General features: G+C 42.2%; 1 protein-coding gene across 1 annotated transcript; it reads right to left on the bottom strand.

Moving 5' to 3' along the window:
- Window positions 1–1,711: 1,711 nt before the first annotated feature.
- On the bottom strand, window positions 1,712–19,274 carry LOC121521487 (apolipoprotein B-100-like). The gene is made up of 29 exons (XM_041805513.1): window positions 19,259–19,274; window positions 18,073–18,287; window positions 16,514–16,546; window positions 16,281–16,393; window positions 16,045–16,190; window positions 15,799–15,946; window positions 15,535–15,687; window positions 15,272–15,396; window positions 15,085–15,170; window positions 14,548–14,992; window positions 14,324–14,438; window positions 13,767–13,913; window positions 13,472–13,683; window positions 13,169–13,364; window positions 12,896–13,075; window positions 12,604–12,807; window positions 12,325–12,492; window positions 12,018–12,223; window positions 11,697–11,876; window positions 11,475–11,605; window positions 11,163–11,373; window positions 10,906–11,078; window positions 10,463–10,623; window positions 10,285–10,376; window positions 9,823–10,196; window positions 3,555–9,572; window positions 3,347–3,458; window positions 3,043–3,208; window positions 1,712–2,948 (listed from the first exon to the last, which is right to left on the bottom strand). The coding sequence occupies exons 2-29, from the start codon at window positions 18,125–18,127 to the stop codon at window positions 1,953–1,955; spliced, it is 11,346 nt and encodes a 3,781-aa protein (XP_041661447.1). The 5' UTR covers window positions 18,128–18,287; window positions 19,259–19,274; the 3' UTR covers window positions 1,712–1,952.
- Window positions 19,275–19,521: the final 247 nt, after the last annotated feature.

The following is a 19,521-nucleotide window of genomic DNA, read 5'->3' as shown; positions in this document are numbered from 1 at the left end:
ATACAAAGAAAGCTCCCAGGAGTGGCTAAGGAGTTGACAAACTCCCTATTGAAACTTCACCATACAGAAACCCAGGATGTCTTGGATGGCATGGAGAGAAGGAAAGAAAACTCTTGTCTTTTGACTGACTGTACCAAACATTGAGATGAAGCTGTGAGAGCAAGGCTCACAGGACCTTTTATTACCCATGGACCCACTGCAGAGTCTCCTCAGGTCTCCTATTTGAAAGAGAATGTGTTCTCTCTGAGTGTGCTGCAGAGGATCCTGGGATGATGAGTCTCGCTGTTTTTATGACCCTTTATTCAAAATTTCCCTCCAATCCACCACACTCCAGCCTTATCAGTGCCTACTAGTCCTGAGTATTTGTTTCCACATGGCTGATTCCCAACACCGCTGTTGCATATGCACAAAATACTTTGCTAGCTCAGTCTTTAATAACGAAGATTATAAAATAATCATTGCTGTCATATCTTGGTATCAGCATGTTATTTCACACACTTCAACGTACCACAGTGTAAAAAGCAAGGAAATGTTTTTTTTTTTTTTAAAGATTTATTTTTGGGCTTTTTCATGTCTTTATTAGAGAGAGGACAGTGGATAGAGTCGGAAACAGGGAGGAGAGCGGGGAGAGACATGCAGGAAATAGTGCCACATGCCGGATTCAAACCTAGGTCACCTGCGTATATGGTGTGTGCCTTAGCCACTCGACTACCAGCGCGCCCCCAAAAAAGCAAGGAAATGTTGATAACAAAACCAGTCATCTCTCAATCAGAAGGCTGTGGGTTCGATCCCAAGCTCTGCAGTCACATGTAGATAGGCAAGACACAGCCCCGGTTTGATCCCACTGCTGCATCAGTGGTGTGTACATGGATGTGGATGCGTTTGAATGGGATTAGTGAATACTCCAGTTCTCCATAACAACATCTACCATTAGTGTGTGAACGAGGAGTGAATGGTGTGAAAGGGTATCAGTGGATAGGTGTGATCTGTATCGTAACAGCACTCAACTTCTACAGGTTTGTAACACTTAGATATGCATTTAAATCTCTTTTAATTTTGTAATACTTGGATATTTAACCATTACCATAATGGCAAAACAGAAACAGTGATATAAATTTCAGGCCATATTGCCCAGCCCTTATCAGAATTATGTCAGACGTTGCAGCAAAGAAGAAACAATCAGTGTCAATATGACTGTTCTTGGCAGTCTTGATTATTGCCAAAGGTTTTCTTTTTAGAATTGTGTCCTCTTGGTTGTATGCAACTTAAAAGGTTGCTTTTTTCATGGTATTTTCTGTTTTTTTTTAAATAATGAATTCTTAAATTTTCATGTCAGTAGTGTGTTACAAATCAGCACAAGCTATAAACTGTGTTTCCTGAGTTCTTATTGGTTCTTATGATGAGTTGGTTATGTTGTTATACTGTTTGAGTTAATCCTGTTGGTTAAGTATTTCATGTCTTCTCTTGCTTTAAGGGTTTTGTTAATTTTGGGTGCTCAGCTCCTTGGTTTTGGTTCTTGTGTTTTTTTGTTCTTTGTTGCTAGAACACATACCTTTGTGTGTATATTAAATCACTTTGTAAACTTGTTTTTAAAAGTGCCATACAAATAAATATTATTATTTTACCCTTTAGTGCAACATGTTTTTGCAGAAGTTTGCATGCTAACTCTGAAAACATCAGACAGTGGGCAAAAAAACAAGCAAACAGTATATGAGTTTAAATTTTTTTATTGATGCTTTCCACCATTTACATGAAGTCGCCTTTCAGTAGAACTTTACATTTCAACGTTGCAAACAATAAACCATTTAGATTAAAATGGTGCTACAATGGTTGTTGTTAAACTCAGTGTTATAAATATGGTTAAAGAGCTAAATGTCCATACTCCTTCCATGCATGTTTTTAACAGGTGGTAGTGTTTCATATGGACTTAGGCCTCAGTCTGTGAGGTTTCCTTACTGAGGGAAGGGGATTGGAAGTTCAATCTCAAGCCTACCATCACTAACTTTCATGTAGGTTTGAGCCTCAGCTGAAGCTCCCTGAAGGATACCATAGACGGTGTTGTTGATTGTCTCCACAACATAAATGAGTGTGTCCATAACATACTCAACTGTACTGTTGAGCTGCTCAAAGTCAAGGGCAGAGACCTGGTCAACAACAGTCTTTAAGACTGTGACAACGTTACGATAGAGGATGTTGATGTTGATGAACAATGCATCCAAATAGTCTGACTGAACAGAGTCAACAAGCTGCTGGGATTTTTCAACAACAGCCTTCAGGGTCTCACCAATCTTTTCCAGCATTGTGTCAAGACTTTCCATATTTTTCACAAAGTCCACCAGCCCATCAAAGATTGCCTTGTAAGTTGCTTTGACCTGTTCAAAGACCTGTCCTACACTGACTGCATCACCAACTGGCATGCGCACTTTCACGTTACTGATCATGTCGACAAAGGAGTTCAGGTACACTTCTACAATCTGATAGACACCCTGGATGATAACATCTAGCATAGCAGCAATGCTGCTGGTAAGCTTCTTAAGTACTTCAGGGAGAGTGGTCATCTCATCAGTACCTGGCAGTTTGAACTGGGTCTCCCTAAGGACCTTGATGACTGCATCCAGGAAGGTCTGAACAGTACGTTGGTACTGAACAATGAAGTTCCTGAAGAAGATTGACAGTTGGCTCAATGAAGCATCATAGTTAACTGCAGCATCATATGCTTCGCTAATGCGGGTAACAACTGAGTTCTTCAACTCCACAATGTAGCCTGTGATTTGGTATTTGTCAGCAAACATTGTCAATGTAGAGATGATGGAAGGGAGTCTCGTCTTGGCTTCAGAGAGCAGTACTTTGGGTGCCTCCATGTTGTAGGCAACCTGCAGGCTCATCTTATCAGCATCCTTAGGAGCTGCTTTGATGATCAAGATGTCAACATCAACTTCTGGGGCAGACTGTTAAAGAAAAGAAATGAAACATTGTTTAGTTGTTCTTTGATGGTACTTGGTTTCCTTTCATATCAAAACAGTGAACGTTAAAGATACTTACAGGGTAACGGCCAAAGAGTCTTGCACTTGGGACTGGACCATTGAGCTGAAGGCCCAAGAAGCCAGCAGCTGGGATAGAAACGGAAGCACTGATGCCGTTGCTCAGAGCATAATGAGCGTTCACATCGGTGAAGGTAGGACTGTTGATGTCCACACTCAGGGTATGGCTAGGGTGACCAGAAAAGAATGCATATCATATAAATGATCCATATCCTTTGATTTCCTGCATTGTTGCCAAGTAATACAAATCAATCATTAGGATAAAAGTGAAGGAAAAATACTCTAAATAACAAATAGAATCTTACCTCAAGGGCAGGCTCAGAACATGGTTTACGTTCATGGTCAAGTCAGCATGTGTCAGGGCAAGTTTGGTGATCCAGCTCAGAGCTTCATCCTCAAAGCTTGTTGAAGTTGAAGCTATTAAATGAATGAAATTATTTCAGTTAGAGCAAATTCTCAACAAGACTGGCTGAAAAGGACAGAAAATTTGTACAGGAAATTTGAGCAACTCACCATCAATGTCATATTGCAAGAACCCAACAACAGAGGTGGCAGAAGACTTGATGATGACTTTGAGGACAGGGAGATTTCCCTCAACATCAGCCTGCAGGTTTGTAGTAAACAGTGGGCTGGCAACCTTGGCATTTGCAGAAATCTTCTGCTCTGCAGGTGTTACTCCAGCATTAGCTTTCCCATAGATGATGAAATCACCAATGCTAGTTGGCTGAGACATATCAATCTCAATGTCAGCGGTCAGTGAGGAGGTTGGTGCAAGATCAATTGTAGCCTGGGCAACGTGCTTTCCGTTGGTGTTGAAGGTGAACACATTTGCCTCATTGTTTCCAATAAACTTCAGCACTGCATACACACGGCTAAGAGAGGCTTCAACTTCAAGATTCTCATTAACATCCATGGCAAGCATTTTGGTGGTTCCCTGGTTAAGCTTGGCATCAGCGATTACCTTGAGAGCAGATCGCAGGCCATCAGCATTAAGATACATGTTGGCCTCATTATCAAGGACTCCCAAAAGCAGATAGTCTTCAAGCACTGTTCCGTCCATATTTGCCCTTGTGGATGTCTCGATTGAAGCATATTCAAAGGTTCCCTCCAGCTTCAGACTGTGGTCCAGCTCGGCCTTTCCAACAGCATTGATCACTGGGACATTGAAGTTGCCCTTCATTGTCCAGGTGGATGCAGCACTTGGTTTGGTTTTGGTGTCAACAACCAGATTTTGGTTTGCCTCCAGGTTGAGGATGGGCAGGGCAATCTTTGCAACTGTAGCCACAGAGACAGCAGCGTCAAGGGTCTCGAGGCTCAAACTGATTGTGCTGTCATGAGTTCCTTCAATGTGCTTGTTTTCAAGGGAAAGAGAGTTTGCCAGCTTGATTCCTCTCCTAGTGGTGAGACTGGTGGTGCCATCAATTTTGGCTACCAGGGCCTCAAACACAGAAGCTGTGGTAGCACCCAGACGGAATACAAGATCATCCTCAGCAAATAGTCCAGCATTGGCATTCAAGTTAATGATGGCGGACTTGAAAGACAGCTCTGTGATCAGGTTACCCACAGAGGGGATCTGGATAAGACCCATGATATCAGCAAGAGGGGCAGCTTGACTCTTCTTGTAAATAACTTTGGCATCTACATCTACAGTCTGCTCAGTGGTGGTCAGAATGTTCTTCAGTCCAGTCTCCTCATACAAGTTCAGATCACTGATAGCTGGGGTGTGGAAATCAACAAAAGGTAGGTCAAGCTCTGGAATGCTGATGGGGGATGTCAGGAAATCAAGGTTTGCTTCGCCTTCTACAGCAGCAAAGATGCCAGCCTCATTTGCATTGTTGTCAACAGTTAAATTGTAGAACAATTTGTACTGGTTGAGACGAGCCAGAGCCACAGTGTTAATCTGTTGGCCCTCAGGTTTCAAGATGGCTGTATAATCATTCTGCAGATCTAGCTTGGCAGTAATAGTTTCAAACATGGTGACCTTGGCATTTCCTTTGTTCTGGAATTCAAAGACAATCTCCACAGGGCGGACCATAACATTGATGCCATTGGACAGGACTCCACTGATTGGACCATTCAGTTCTGTATCATGGTTTGCTTTCAGCTCAACCTTCAGGTCATAGAGGTTGGCATGTCCAGTTACCACAAAAAGACTGTTCTTGATGATTGGTGCCTCAGCTTCATTGCGGATGTTAAACTTGAGGTAGGAGAAGGTACCTAACTCAGCTGTAGCTTGCTGTTTCATCTTCAAGAGAGTAGAGTCTGTGTCTCCAGAGAAGGTCAGAGTGGCAATGCTGGGAGTGAGTGACAAATGCATGTTGCTCTTGTGGGTGCCCTCTTCAGAATTAAGCTTGCCATTGCCAGAATTGTCCACAGTGAGAGTCAGGGTGTAGCCATTCAGACGAGCAACTGCTTTCTGGCTTGCAGTGGCCTCATTTCTGACATTGAAAACTGGAAGGTCCACTACATGAGTGTAGGTTGTATCAAGAGAGGCAGACATTCCTTCTTCCATAGCAATAAAGGCTGTGTTCATAAATTCAGCTGTGTAGGGGGTAGTAGTAACCTTAACTGTGGTTTTGGCTTGGGCCTGGGCTGAAAGGCCATAGAGGCTCACAGATGCCTGATGATCAACTCCAAGAATAAGATGGTTCAGCTTGAGGGTCTCTGCCACAACAACACGGCTCATTTTTGGGATTGCAATACGAGCAGTGGAGTCAATGTTGTAATTGAGGATTTCAAAACTTGGAGATGTGCCCTGGGATGAGAAGAATCCAGTAAGTGTGGGTGTTGTTTCACTCTCACTTGAGTTCTGAATCTCAGCAGATGTCCTCATTGCATAGATGGGCAGAGTGAATTTGATTTCACCATAGAGTTTGCCAAAGCATGGTACCATGAATCCACTTGGAATAGTTGGCAGTTTGATCTCAGGAACCTGGAGAGACTTGACAAATTTTTCTACAGGGACTGATGGGATGGCAGGGAATGAGATCTCAGGAAGAGTGATCTCGGGGAAGGCAATTGCTGGCAAGGTAGGAAGGTAGTTCATTGTCAGTTCTCCAAAGAAGGCATCTATGTCCACCATTGTGATCTCAAAGTTAGCAATGAAATCAAGAAGTGCAATTATTTTCTGCTTGATGTCATCAATGGTAATTGTGGTGGCTGGTACAGTGTAGGCGCCCAGGATGGTAAACTCAGGAATGTCCAGCTGTGTTGGGATTTCAAGTTTTTCCAAGCTCAACTTCATTGAAGGAACATCAAGAGTTGTGAAAGGAACACTGAAGGATGGTGTGCTCAGCTCAAGCTTTTTAAGTTCAGTAAGGAGGCTCTCAAAGATTTGCTGAATCTCACTGATGATTTTCTGGTCGGGTAAGACTGTCTTAATCACCTCAACGATATTTGTGAACATGTTAGTGATGATGGTAAAGACCTTTGTGTAGTATTTGCTTACAAGGTTCAGATAATATGTGATGTCAGCATTGACATCCCAATCTGCAATTGTCTGCTTAACATATTCAGCAATTCCCTTAAGGTTAGCAAGCAAACTTTGGTCGATGAAATCCTTAACAGATTTGATCAATTCTGCAACTTTGATTTCTCTTAAGCTCTCCATAAAGCCTGAAGCAGAGGACAGGACAAGGTTGATCATCTCTTTTGCTGCCTCAAATTTCTGGGGGAATTCAAGGGTTCTGATCAGCTCATTCACACTATCTGTCAATGATTTGATCCAATCATTGGCAATTGTCACCAGATCGTTATACTCCAATGAATTCACTTTCTGCACAACAGTTTCAATAAGTGCATTCAGTTGTTGAATCATACCCTCAACATCAGTTGTTTTCAAGTACTCAACGGTGGTCTGGAGGAGCTGCATCAGTTTTCCTGGAAGATCGGCATCCTTCACCATTGTGGTAACAGTCTTGATGGTTTCCTCAATTTTGAGTTGCTTGATAATCTCCAAAACCTTTTCCAAGATAGCTACAACCTTCTTGTCAGCCTCAAATTTCACCAACAGCTCTCTCAACTTGGCGTAGAATGTGTTGATCTTACCAAGGATGTCCAGATCCTGAACAAGCTCTTTGATTGTGGTTGTGACTTCGCTGATCAACTCTGTGGGAAGCTTACTAACGAGTGTATCAATGAGAGCTTTAAGGTCAATAGATGAAATGAAGTTCTTCAGACCATCAAGGAATTGCTGCATGTCAAAGGTCTCAACTGTCTCCTTGATATAACTAATTATTTCCTGCAGTCTAGCCTTAATGGCATACTGGGCTTCAATATCACTCAGGAATGCAATGCTGCTGTCCTTCAGTTTTTCTGGGTCAATCTGCTGGATCATCTCTGTAACTGTGTCAATGATGTACACAACTATGGCCTTGATGTCGTACTCCTCATTGAAAGCAGTCCAGTACTGCTGGACTGTCTGAGTGAGGGTTTCAGGTAGGGTACCACTGGCAATAATCTCCTTAACCATTACAGCAATGTTCTGGATGTAAACACTGAGATCTGACAGCAGGGTTACAACAGTTGCCTTCAGGTTTGTCAGAGTGGCTTCCACATCCTCCATGGTGATCATGTATTCTTGTGAAAGATCACTTAAGTACTGTTTCAGCAGAGCAACCTTTTCCTCAAGATTCAGTTGAGAAACAAAGTCATCTACGTACTGTGGAATAGCTTGAAGTCTTGCCTTTACCTCCTCATTGTTGATGAAGCCTTGCAGTGCCTCTCCAACATACACAACTACACCCTTGATGCTTTCCACTAAGGTGGGCAGGTCAATAAGAGGGAGCTGGATAAGCTGACTGTCTGTGCTCTTGTCGTACTTGAGGAAGCCTGAGATGGCATATTCCTGGTTGTCTGGGGACTCGCTGTTGAGGATGTTGGTGAGGATGGTGCCAGAAACCTCAATGCCTGCTCTTTCAGCAGTATTGTAAATGCTCAAGTCCTGGTTGAAGGCATGCTCATTCACCTTTGATTTCATTCTGAAGCTGCTCTTCTGCTCCTGGAGTGACAGAACATTGTCCATCTTGTTGTCCAATGTTGTCTCAAGGGTGAAACCATTATCCAGCTGCTGGTTCAGTGATGCTCTCCATTCATGTGAGCTAGCCAGTGCCAGGGGCTGGGCTTTAAGGAGGAGCTTTCCGTAGAGCTGAGCACTGTGCTTGCCATACATGGTCATGTCTCCGTCAGCATTGACGATGGCATCAAGGTTGAAATCAAAAGGCACAACACTGGCACGGATGGTGTGGTCGTAGCGCATTGGCTGTGAGTTGAAGCGGGCATCGTTGGCGATCCTGGCAGCAAGGCCAATAACTTCAATCTCAGTGTTTTGGTTCATGTGAGTTCCAAGGAGTTTTCCAGTAGTGCTGCATTTTGCAAGTGCTGCCATATCAGCGTAATTCACCTCATAAAGGTGCTTGATCTCTTCCTCGCCATACACGGCTTTCAGGCTTCCAGTGAGATCGATTTTGTAGAGCTCTGCCTGAAGCTTGGCCTCATTGATGAGGTTGGCTTCCAGAAGTTTCAGGTTGTTGTTAACATTGGCAGTTGCTGTGTAGTCTTTCAGAGCAACGGTGATATCATGAGTGTAAGCAGCATACTCACTAGCTGCAGCCTCAGCCTTTGAGCTGAAGTCAAGGCTGGCTGGAGTAATTGTCAGAGTGTTTGCATTATCAACCTTAATGTCGCTCAAAACAGCCTTGTTGGTAATAGACAGAGAGGCCTGTGCAGCATCTAAGCCAGCATTGAATGTGTTCTCCAATGCAAGGGGGCTCTGAAGAGTGTTGGATCCACTTGTGGTCAGACCATCCTTGTTCATTGTCAGAGTAGCCTTGTGAGTTGCCTCATTCTCAAGGATCTTAATGGTGGCATCGCTGTTCACAGTCAGACCGTTGGTGTTGAGGGAAGCAGTCTGCAGAGAGTAAACACGGTTTTCACTGTAGTCTGCATTGGTCTCCATTCTCAGCAGGACTTCACCTGCACCAGCAGAGGCCTCAGCCTGGTTGCGGACCTTGATACCAAGAGGCATGGCATTGGTATCAGATTTCAGAGACAGCTTGCTGTCTTTAAAGGAAAGCTCAGCAACATGGGTCAGAGTGTCTTCAAAGGCATTGGTGTTTGACATCACTGACAGTTCACCATTGGCAAGAGTTGCTGCAATGGTGTTCTGGGCCTTGACAAGTGTGGAGTCAATCTGAAGGGTGGAATCAATCTTTGCTTCTGGCTTGAATGGGGAGATGGTGGCTGACTGAGTTGCAATGGCCTTTCCATACACAGGTCCGACCTTCAGCATTCCCTCTAAGTTGCTTTCAGCAGAGATTTCTTCAGTGTTGATTCCTGCCATACCAGTGTGCTCAAGTGCAATTTTGACACCAAGGGGGCTTGTGGCATCAACCTTGCTGTTGGACTTCAGGCTAATCTTGTCTGTGATTGTGGCATCCTCGGTAATAACAACACTAGCCTCAATGAATTTGTGGGCCAAAGAGGTTTTCAGTTCGGCCTTGATGGCATCAGTGGTGGCCAGCATACCAGATCCTAAATAACAAGGCAAGAAAGAGGAGATTGTTCATTAATAATTGCTTTGTGTGACTATTTTGTATCACAGTTGTATAGTTATATAGATTAAATGGAGGTCAGGTAATAGAGACATCATTAATTCACCTTAGTGGACATTTTTAAAGATACTAAAGTTCAACCAAGTGTGAACAGCTCATCATTCCAGTTTGAGAAAAGCATAATAACTTAACATATTCCAAACAAACGGATAACATCTACTAAGCCATACCTTCAATCTTGACAGAGAGAACGTCAATTGGGGAGGTTCCTGTCACATCAAACTTAGCTGAGTAGCTTGGTGTCTCAACAACATCTTTGCCAGCAGCCACAGAGGCCTCCATGTTGTAGAGGTTGCTCTTCATCAGAGCTGAAACTTCAGCTTTTCCAAAGAGAGGAATAGCCAGAGTAAGGCTCTCAGGGACAACAAGCTCTGGGATGGGAATTTCCACAGAAACAATCTCCAGTCCCCACTGGGGCAGAGAGATAGCAGGTGTGGTCAGGGCTGGTGGGAAATTAAGTTCTTCTGTTGATTTTCCACCAAGAGGAAGAGGAAGGGAGATAGTGAATCGCTCGTTGTTGAAGTAGTAGACAGCCTTTGCCTCACTGTTTGAACAGTAAAGTATAACATGCATCAGTGTTTCAGAAACATATTTAGATTTCCAAACATAATTACTGACTTCTTCACACTTACGTGTTCAGGAACAGTTTTTCTGGCAGGGAAATCTCGGGCATTTCAGGCACTCTGATATCAGCACCATACTGTTCAATGTAGGCGTTTGCAGTCTAAGAAAAAGAATAATTATTGCTCTATGCATGTTTACTTTCTGCAAAAAGAAATGAAAACATTTGTTTAATCCAATGATTTATACCTCTCCAAGCTTCTTGAAGATGTGGCGGACCTTCATGTCAGCCTGTCCCACTGGCATGTCAAGGAGCTGGTTGCCGTACGCATCAATGAGTCCAGCTTTGGGCAGGATGGCAGTCTCAGCGTTCACATCAGACTTGGCCTCAACCTCAACCTTCATGCCATCTGCAATGAAGGAGAACAGTTACATTAATCAGATGACTAAAGGAAGTGCATGCTCTGTTAATTAGCAGCGTCTTGAAAAATATAACTTTATATCAGTTTTCCAAACCTGTTGTTTTCTTTAAATTGGCAGCACTCTTGTAATAATTTGTAATTCTTTTTTTTGCTATCTGGTACTATTGTTTTTCCATGGCTATGTTCAGATAATTATCCAGGCTTACTAGTCCCTTTCCAAGAACTACATGGCTGAAAAAATGATGAGAAACAAAATGAAAAGAAAATTACCATATTTCATTGCAATCTTCTGCTCAGATGTGGCACCCATTAGCTTGATGTCAGTCTTCAGTGCCAGTTCCATTTCCTCATCACGTTTCAGGTTTGCTGTGACAGTAGCGTCAGCATCAAGCATGGGGACAAGAACTTGGAGCTCAAGCATAGCTTCCTTCATGGCCATAAGTCTGGAAACAAAGTAAGTTAGTGTACTCTCAATTAATATGTGTACATTACCTGCATCTCCAGAGTATTTATAGTTCATTTCTTACTTGGCACGTCCAACCATTGAGAGCTGAGGGATGTTCTTGTTGATTAAGTCAAGAGAGATGGAGTGAGTTCCTTTGCCCTTGGTATTTCCATCAACAATGCCCAGCCTGAATCCGGCTTCCACATCAAAGTCTGGGACTTGGATGTCAGCTGTGAGGACATTCTTCCTTCTGTTGTATTTTACCAGCACTGTGGCTTCAGTGGGGTCGGCACCTGTAGTCAACAACCCGATAGATTAAAATAACATTAGTCCACTTAAAGTACTTCATCCAAACCAAGTTTGTAATAGAAAATAACATGTTCTTGTACATTACCTTCAGCTCTCACAACAGCCTTGAGGGAGTCAACCTTCTGACGGCCTTCTTCTCCCTCTCTGAGGAGCTCGTAGGAAATAGTGGCTGTGTACTCAGTGACTTCACCAGTTGGGTGGAGTTCAATGGCAAATCTACGAGGATAATCAAGTAAATCAAACTGCTGCTGGTATTTCATTTTAATAAAAAAAATTATTAGGTTATGAATTTTTAAGTTTTCCTCACTTGCTGTCACCAGTGAAGGGGAAGTAAGGTGTCTCCTGATAGAAAGCATCAGTGTACAGCAGAGCACTGCAGTATTTCATTCCAGCAAAGAAGGGTGTGCACTCGCTCACATCAACCTTGTCTGTCACTGCAGGGGGGATGGTCCACTCTGATGTTCCAGCCACAGCCAAAAAGCTGTTTCTATATTTTGTATGTGGAGAAGTGTCTGTTAGTTTATTGACGTATTACATTTGTAGTTGTCTCATATAATATCTGATGCATTACTTTAATGAAGCTGTCAAGAAAAAAAATCTCAAAATGTAACTTGTAACTCAAACATACGTGATTTTGACCAGCTTCACTGGAGCCACTGGAGCAGGGATGGTCAGCTTGACATTGTCACGTGCCATGGCGACCTTGGCCTTGAGTCCACTCTCATGGAAGATGCTGGTGTGCATCTCCAGTCCGGAGTTGACGTATTCAGGGACAAATGAGCCAATGCGAGTGTCAAACTCGATGCCAGCAGAGGGCATGAAGCTGACTTCGCTCTGTAGATACACAGGAGGCATAGGTTGATTTTCTGTCACTGAATTCCTTAAAGTTAGATCAGTTAAGCTTATATTGAAGAAGAGTTTTGTTTAATACCCACCATGTCTGGAGCGATCTTAAGTCCACCCTTAATGCCAGGGGTGAAGGTACCAGACAGGGCAATCCTCAGAGGCACACCAGGGGAAGTTGGCAGGTAGAACTCATTGTCCATGAAAACGTAGTGGGCAAAGATTGTGTTGTCAGCGCTGGTAATGAGTGCCTTCAAAAGCTGTTGCAAAAGAGTACATATAATATGTCAATCCTAAATGCATTTACATTACATTAGAGAAATTAATTTTCAGCGTTTCTCTCTCAAGCTTAACAGGAAAAACTTCCTTACATCAGCTGGGAACATCTTGGCCATGCTGTCAATCATCATGACTGCAGAGTAGGCCATCTCCTCAATTTCATTTGTCTTCAGGTATCCCAACTCATTACCCAAAAGTCTCAGATAAACCATTGCCTCAGGGGACTCTGCTGTCTTGAGATCCCTCACAAGTTTGTTCACATTGCGTCCCAGGTCTCTCAGCAGGTTCTGGGTGGCCTGAAAATAGAAATTTTAAATCAGTTAAAAGATGAGGCAAACATCAGCCATTTGAACTACAGTGAACAAAAAAGATTGATCTAAGTACCTGTCTCTTCATTCTGTCTCTCTTCAGGGCAGGCATCATGTTACCCAAGATCTCGTTGACACTGGATGGCATGTTGTCAGAGACAAAGTACATTGTCTTTAGGACAGTGTCAGGGAAGAAACCATTCTCTCCGAACAGGGCCTCAACAGTTGGCTCAAATCCTTTACCCTCCATGCCAATCTATAGAAAGGACATATTTGTCATTTACAACTGAGTACATGGCAATGTTGTCTACAAGCACGATTTTGCTTTTAAATAGCCCAAGTTCTTTACCTCAACCATGTCGATGTCAAAGCCGAAAGCCTTCAGAGTCATTTCAAGCATGACTTCCTTTGGCAGGTAGCTGGCACCCTCGAAGAGCATGTTGCCTTCCACGGATCCGATCTTGTAGTTGCGAGAGAACTTAGTGGGGTCCATTGTGGGTCCAACTTCGTTACCTTGCAGGGCATCAAGAATTCTGCGCCTCAGTCTGAAGGAAAAAATTCAATGTTACTGTATGTCTATTGATCAGATCAAGACAGTGTGGAATGAAAGGTAGGTCAACAGATGTGAAAACAATCAATGCTTTTTGCTTACTCAAGGGTCTCTGGCTGAGTTGAGGACAGAATGTTGGTCACATGTGAGATCACAAAGCTCTTGACTTGTTGGTCCTGCTCAATGGGAAGAGCAGCTGCCAGCTGTTCCAGTTCAGTGGGCATGGGGTCCTTAATAAGAACCAGATAGGCGGCGATACGCTTCTGCATGGGGCTAGCACCGTCCAGAAGCACCTGCATGAGCACCTCTCTGCCCTGTGGATAAAAATAATTAAAAGATTAATATGGAGTAGGGTTTTTTTTTCAAATCTTTAAGAGCCTTTCATAGTTTGACTTGCCTCAGCGGGGACTGGGGTGAGCCTGTATGCCTGGATGGCAGCCTCCTGCACAGCCAGGGAAGCTTCAGGTTTGTTCACACACTGGATCACAGCAGCTCTGAGAGCAGGGCTGGCAGGTCCAACAGCAGCAGCCATGTTTCCAATAACCTGGGGATGAAATCAAATATTGTCATTTATATTGACCATCTTTCTCTGCCCCCTAATATAAGAGAAGTTTTTGGGTTGGTCCTTAGTCATCAGTGCCATGGTAATGCAAAGCTTGATCAAAAGGGGCATCTTTTAGGTGGTATTTACAAAATCAGCTATGCTTTGATGTAATTATATTATTGAACATTGTTATGGTTCTTGAGAGACATTTTGCTTTTCCTGAAGATGGCTGCCTTCCAGTGAAGAGGTGAAACATCTTCAAGAAGCTGAACCAAGTCCAGTTGCTCATTTTGGATCAAGCTTTGATTCCACATGGGACTTTGGGATAAGCACATACTCGATTTCTTATTTCAGAATCACATTAATATTTTTATTTGAATCAGGATTTAAAAGCAACCAGATGGACATACCCTCAATGTCATGAAAGTGGTTTCCTGGTCACCACTGCAATCGCCCAACTGTGCAGTCAGGAACTCAGCAACAGCGTGAATCTCGGGGATCAGTTTTCCCTCAGCTTTGTAGAATCTGTTAAAGGAAGAGCATGTTTAAAACCTTTGTAGCTTACCACACATAAAGGCTAACACATGTACTGAGCTGTTGAGTTGTTGCATTAAGTGCGGTTGGTTTTTCTCACCTCTTGACAACGTTGCTCAGAGCATACATGATGGGCTTGCTAGGCTTGTATTTGGCCATCTGCAGCATGTCATTGATCAGCAGAGGAGAAGGATTGGACACCAGTCCCAAAGCAAACACACCGGCATCAACCTCGAGTGAAGATGTATCAAGAGTCCTGAAGATCTGCATGATGGCACTGCTGCACTCAGGGGTTCCGCACTGGGCCAGGACCTGGTAGGTCAGCGCACGGGACACGGCAAGAGCCTCGGGAACGGCGGGACTCAGGGTCTCGTATTTCATGCCACGGACCATGGTGACGAGCCTTCTGAAGAGGTCGGCCCTTCTGTCGCTCTCACCCTCGGGCAGAGCTGCCAGCTCTCCAAGGAGTTTCAGACCAGCATCTTTATCCTGGATAACACTCTTGTCCTCAACAGTGTCAGCATGAAGACTCTTGACAATTCCGCCTATAACACAAATTCAAATGAGTTAATCTTACAATCAGAGACAACCCCACTTAATCCAAAATAATACAACAGAACAAAAACAAAGAACTTACTTGTTTCAAACACCCTCTCGTTGTAAGGAGTGACCTCAACCAGGGTGAGTGCTTGCTTTCCAACATTGGTAACGCCATTCTCTCCCCTGTAGAAGTACAACATGTTTAGAAACGTGTAGCTTTCCTCTACATGACATACTAACATGATGGAGTACATAATAGTTTCCTCATATAAGGTGAGACTCACTTGTGTGAGAAGGGAATGAGGATGTGTTTCTCAGTACAGGCTCCAGAGATGGGGTGCATCTTCTCGTTGTCGAACTTGTAGTTGCAGGTCTGAGTGCTTCTGATCATCTTGGACACAGGGTAGTTCTGAAATTGGAAATATAGATTAAATGTATTGAGGTGGATTCATTAATGGATAGATATTAACGGGTTGCATAGATTGGACTGCACTGCTTGGATTTTCACTCAATAAATTTCAAGTTTCAAGAGGGTCAGATGTCTTACCAAGCCACGGATAAGTGCCAGAGGGTTGGTGTGAGCTCTGATTGGGCCAAAATGGTCGCATCCAGACAGATCCCTGGTGAGATCGATGTCAGTTGCGATGTCCTCTCTGGCATTGACGTTGTAGTAGGTCTTGCACTTGCCATGGATTGTGGGCTGACAGAGGGAAAAAGCATACTTTAAATGTACTATTGGCAGTTATTTTTCAAAACCAGTAATAACAGCATTGTTGAGTTTAAAAATATGATTCTTTGTTAATGAATGTACCATAATCTTGTTCTTCTCCTCTTCAACCAGAGGCACAGCCAGGGCTGAGATGATACCTCTCTTGACATTCAGGATGTTTGTTGTCTCACCTTCCTCAGGGTACAGTTTTACATCATACACACCCTCAACCACAACCTTCAGAGGGTACCTAAAAGGAAATGCATGCATGCATTAATTCAAATTCCTGAGTCGTAAGAGTAAAAGAAGATATTACATGTGTTCATGGATCAGGTAGTAATAACATACTTCTCCATTTCAGCAGCAAAGGCGTCAGAGCCGGCAGCAGGGCCGAACACAACATTGCCTTCTGCGTCCATGTCGACCACTTCACTCAGGCTACAGCCAGTGGTGCGGACGATGTAACTACAAGACTGAGGTACTTCAATTTCAACCTGTGAGAGGAATAAAATGTTTTTAATCATCTCACAACTGAAAAGAGGATGTTAAGACGGAAGGCACATTGCTAAGAGCTTTTTACATACCGTGCAGGCGCCTTTGGGTCCGTTCACCAGCTTGGAGGCTCCAGTGATGGCATTCATAGATTCAGCTTCATATTGGTAGACGTACTTGTGCAGGGTCTTGTACCGTTTGGCCACTAGATGGGAAAATCAATGGTAACAGAAACTTAGTAAGTCCAGTTAAAATGTTTTTAATGTGTGGACACAGTGATGAATTGTATAACATAAGAGTGATCATAGAAGGTAGTGAAACTTACGCAGGCAGGTTGGCTGATCTTCTTCTTGGGCAACTGTAAAAAAATGTAGAAAACAAATGTTTAATAACTCATAAAACAGCTGATTATGAGGCTGACATTTGAAGCTAAACATGTCTCACATCAACTCATATTCCTTATGCTTTCATTGTCATTGCATTTCTGCTTTTAGATGTGTACAGTCCACTTTATGACAGACTTTTACATTTTAGTCTTCAGTCCTTTAACCAGAGATGGAAAAAGTACACAACTATTGTACTCAAGTAAAAGTACAGTTACTCTGGTTAAGTTGTACTTAAGTAAAAGCACTGGCCTATAATCATACTCAAGTCAAAGTGTTTAAAGTTTACTTTAAGTACTGAGTAGCTACTGAGGAGTTGTACAGTGAAATATGATCTTCCCTTATTAAAAAGACAACCAGAAAATCGAACTCCAATCAGGTTGTTCAGGTAAATTAACACTTCTTTAATAAAGTTAAATACACAGCAAAATTGACAGCCTTAATTAAACTCAGTTTAATTCAATAGTTTTAAGTGTTTATAGAGGTCCACACTACATATAGTTAAACTACATTTTTTAAAAGAATGAATATGCTCTATGTGTCCTTTAGGGGCACAGAGGTCACAGGTGTGAACCCTAACTCAGTGGATAACTTCATTCATGGTGCAAGTTTGTGTCACATCAAAAAATAAACACAACCAAACACATATACCACAAGTAAACACTCTGCCGAAGGGCATGATGTGGAACCTTTCAAATTATTCTCAAATAGTCAACAGAAGTGGAAACCTACAAGAGCATTGTACTCAAGTAAAAGTGCAGTTACTCTGCTTAAAACTTACATAAGCAGAGGTAAACACTATGATTTTAAAATGTACTCAAAAAAGTACAAGTATCCCAAGAAAGCTACTGAATTACAGTGACTTTAGTAAATGTAAATCTGCTATCAAGGACCCCCATGCAGCATTAGCTTATAGCTGGGACTCTGCCGTTTAAACACTTTTTAAATTACTGGCACATTACAATGTCAAAGCAAGCATATGACCTCTTAATGGGTTTCCTTCACAATTCATACCTGCTGTATTCATTGATATCATTCTCTGTATTTTTTTGTAATCAGACTTAGAAATTCTGTATTAATGATAATCAACTTTAAAAGTTAGAGTAAACATATTTCTCAGGACTTTTTCTTCATTCTCTTGATATGTATGTTTTTAGTTGAATATCTGGCTTAGAAAATGAACTGAGTTGTCAATATGCAACAGCTAGTAACACGTTTAGAGGTAAATGTTACAGCCACAACTAATGTTACTGGTAGCTTTTTATTTTTGCTGCCTTTTCCCTGAAAGTTTTCACCCTTCTGCAGTCCCTTTGAAAAATATTTCTTACATCTCTTACATTTAAAGCTTTCTTAAAGGATAAAATGAAATGTATAACAACTCTAATTTAACAAATGGTGCTGATCAAAGAAAGCCATATTAAAACAACCAACTCTAAAAAGCGAACTAAAACTTCTCAACCAGGTCTAATTTTCAAAGAAGCATTCCCCTAGGTGTACTCACAGGCCAAGGCAGTTGTGCTGAGGAGCAGCAAGAGGCAGAGCTTTGAGTCCCCCATGATGGGTTCGTTGAAGCTCTCTCCCTTCAAGTTGGCGAGTACTCAGACGAGACTGATTTCTTGACTTCAGCTCAGGGCTTTTATACTCTCATCCAGGCTCTGTCAGAGGACTGGGACGGCACAGACAGTGCTTTGAATGCTCAAAGTCCAATCCACCCTCCTGTGTGGAGGGACAAAGGCAAAAGGTTTAACAGGATTGTCATGTCACAAAGCACGGGCTTACAAAACTGATCAATTCTGGTACATCTGCAGAAACTATGAAACACATCAGACATGCATTTCATGTGCATTTTGATATACAGGGCTTTGGAATACATGATAGACCAAACAGACCAAAGCAAAATAAAAGTGACTTATGATATACAGATGTTTTAAATGATTCCCTGTCTTTAATATCACTGACTTATTCATGAATGGATGCTTGAATGGGTTTGGTCGTATCTTAGGTCTTTTTTTGTAGTCCATTTGACCAAAACCTGACATTTACAAATGGTTATATTAAGCTTTTATTTTATTGTAGTCGCTTTTACCTTTATGAATTCACTAAGACTGAAAAAAGATTAAGACTAAGGGTTTTTGTCTTTACTTGAATTCTTGCTGTGATATTTGAATGCATCAGTTTTATCAACAAATGAGACAGTATAAAGACTTGACGAATTGACGTCCTAATATTTTAAATGTCCATCATCCAGCAGAACCTGTGCTAAGTCAATCATTGAATTTTACAAGCTTGCGGCACCAGCATGAATTAGGTCACTGATATGTGCTCATTAGCGAACACTGAGTGATCAAGGCGTGCTGCAAACACAAAGTCCCAGCTCTAGATGAAAAGATGATAAACTTATCAGCTGCATCATCCACTGACAATTTAGACTAAAAAGAAACCTTTATGAAGCAGTGTTCCCTCAGCTATGTATAGATGCCATAGTCTTTTAGTGTGGGTTGATACATTTTTTTAGTGATTAAACAGGGAATAGTAATGCTCAACAGACAGTCAGAAAGCTAGTTTTTGGTGCCCAGTTTTGCTGTGATTACACATTTTTCTAGCTGTTTTTGAATCAGAGTATGGCTAGTCCTCACAGTTATAAATGATCGTACTTACAGTAAAGAACCTTGTAAAGAGTTGATTACCTGTTGTTGCTTTCACTTCCATTGGACGAAATGAAAAAACATGAGACAAACTTTTAAATGGGGTTTGATGATGAACATTGATCAACAAATAAAGTTCCTGCTGATTTTATGTTTATATTGGAAGTGCAACCAGCTTTTTGGCAGTCCATGCATAAACAGATGTAACCTTGGATCCACCAATGTTTTTTTCAAGGATTCATTTGTTATGCAGAGTTTGAGAGACCCAGGAAGGTTCTTTAATTTCTTTAGCTCTTTTGCACATG

The sequence above is a fragment of the Cheilinus undulatus genome, linkage group 14 (assembly GCF_018320785.1).
Source record: "Cheilinus undulatus linkage group 14, ASM1832078v1, whole genome shotgun sequence".
Lineage (NCBI taxonomy): Eukaryota > Metazoa > Chordata > Actinopteri > Labriformes > Labridae > Cheilinus > Cheilinus undulatus.
Note: the sequence above shows the minus strand (reverse complement) of the source record. Positions and strands in the feature narration are given on the sequence as shown.

Coding starts and splice junctions, on each gene's coding strand:
- LOC121521487 (XM_041805513.1), bottom strand. CDS start 18,127: ATGGGGGACTCAAAGCTCTGCCTCTTGCTGCTCCTCAGCACAACTGCC. Junction 16,394..16,513: donor AGATCAGCCAACCTGCCTGC/GTAAGTTTCACT, acceptor TTTCCCATCTAG/TGGCCAAACGGTACAAGACC. Junction 15,397..15,534: donor TGGCACTTATCCGTGGCTTG/GTAAGACATCTG, acceptor TTCCAATTTCAG/AACTACCCTGTGTCCAAGAT.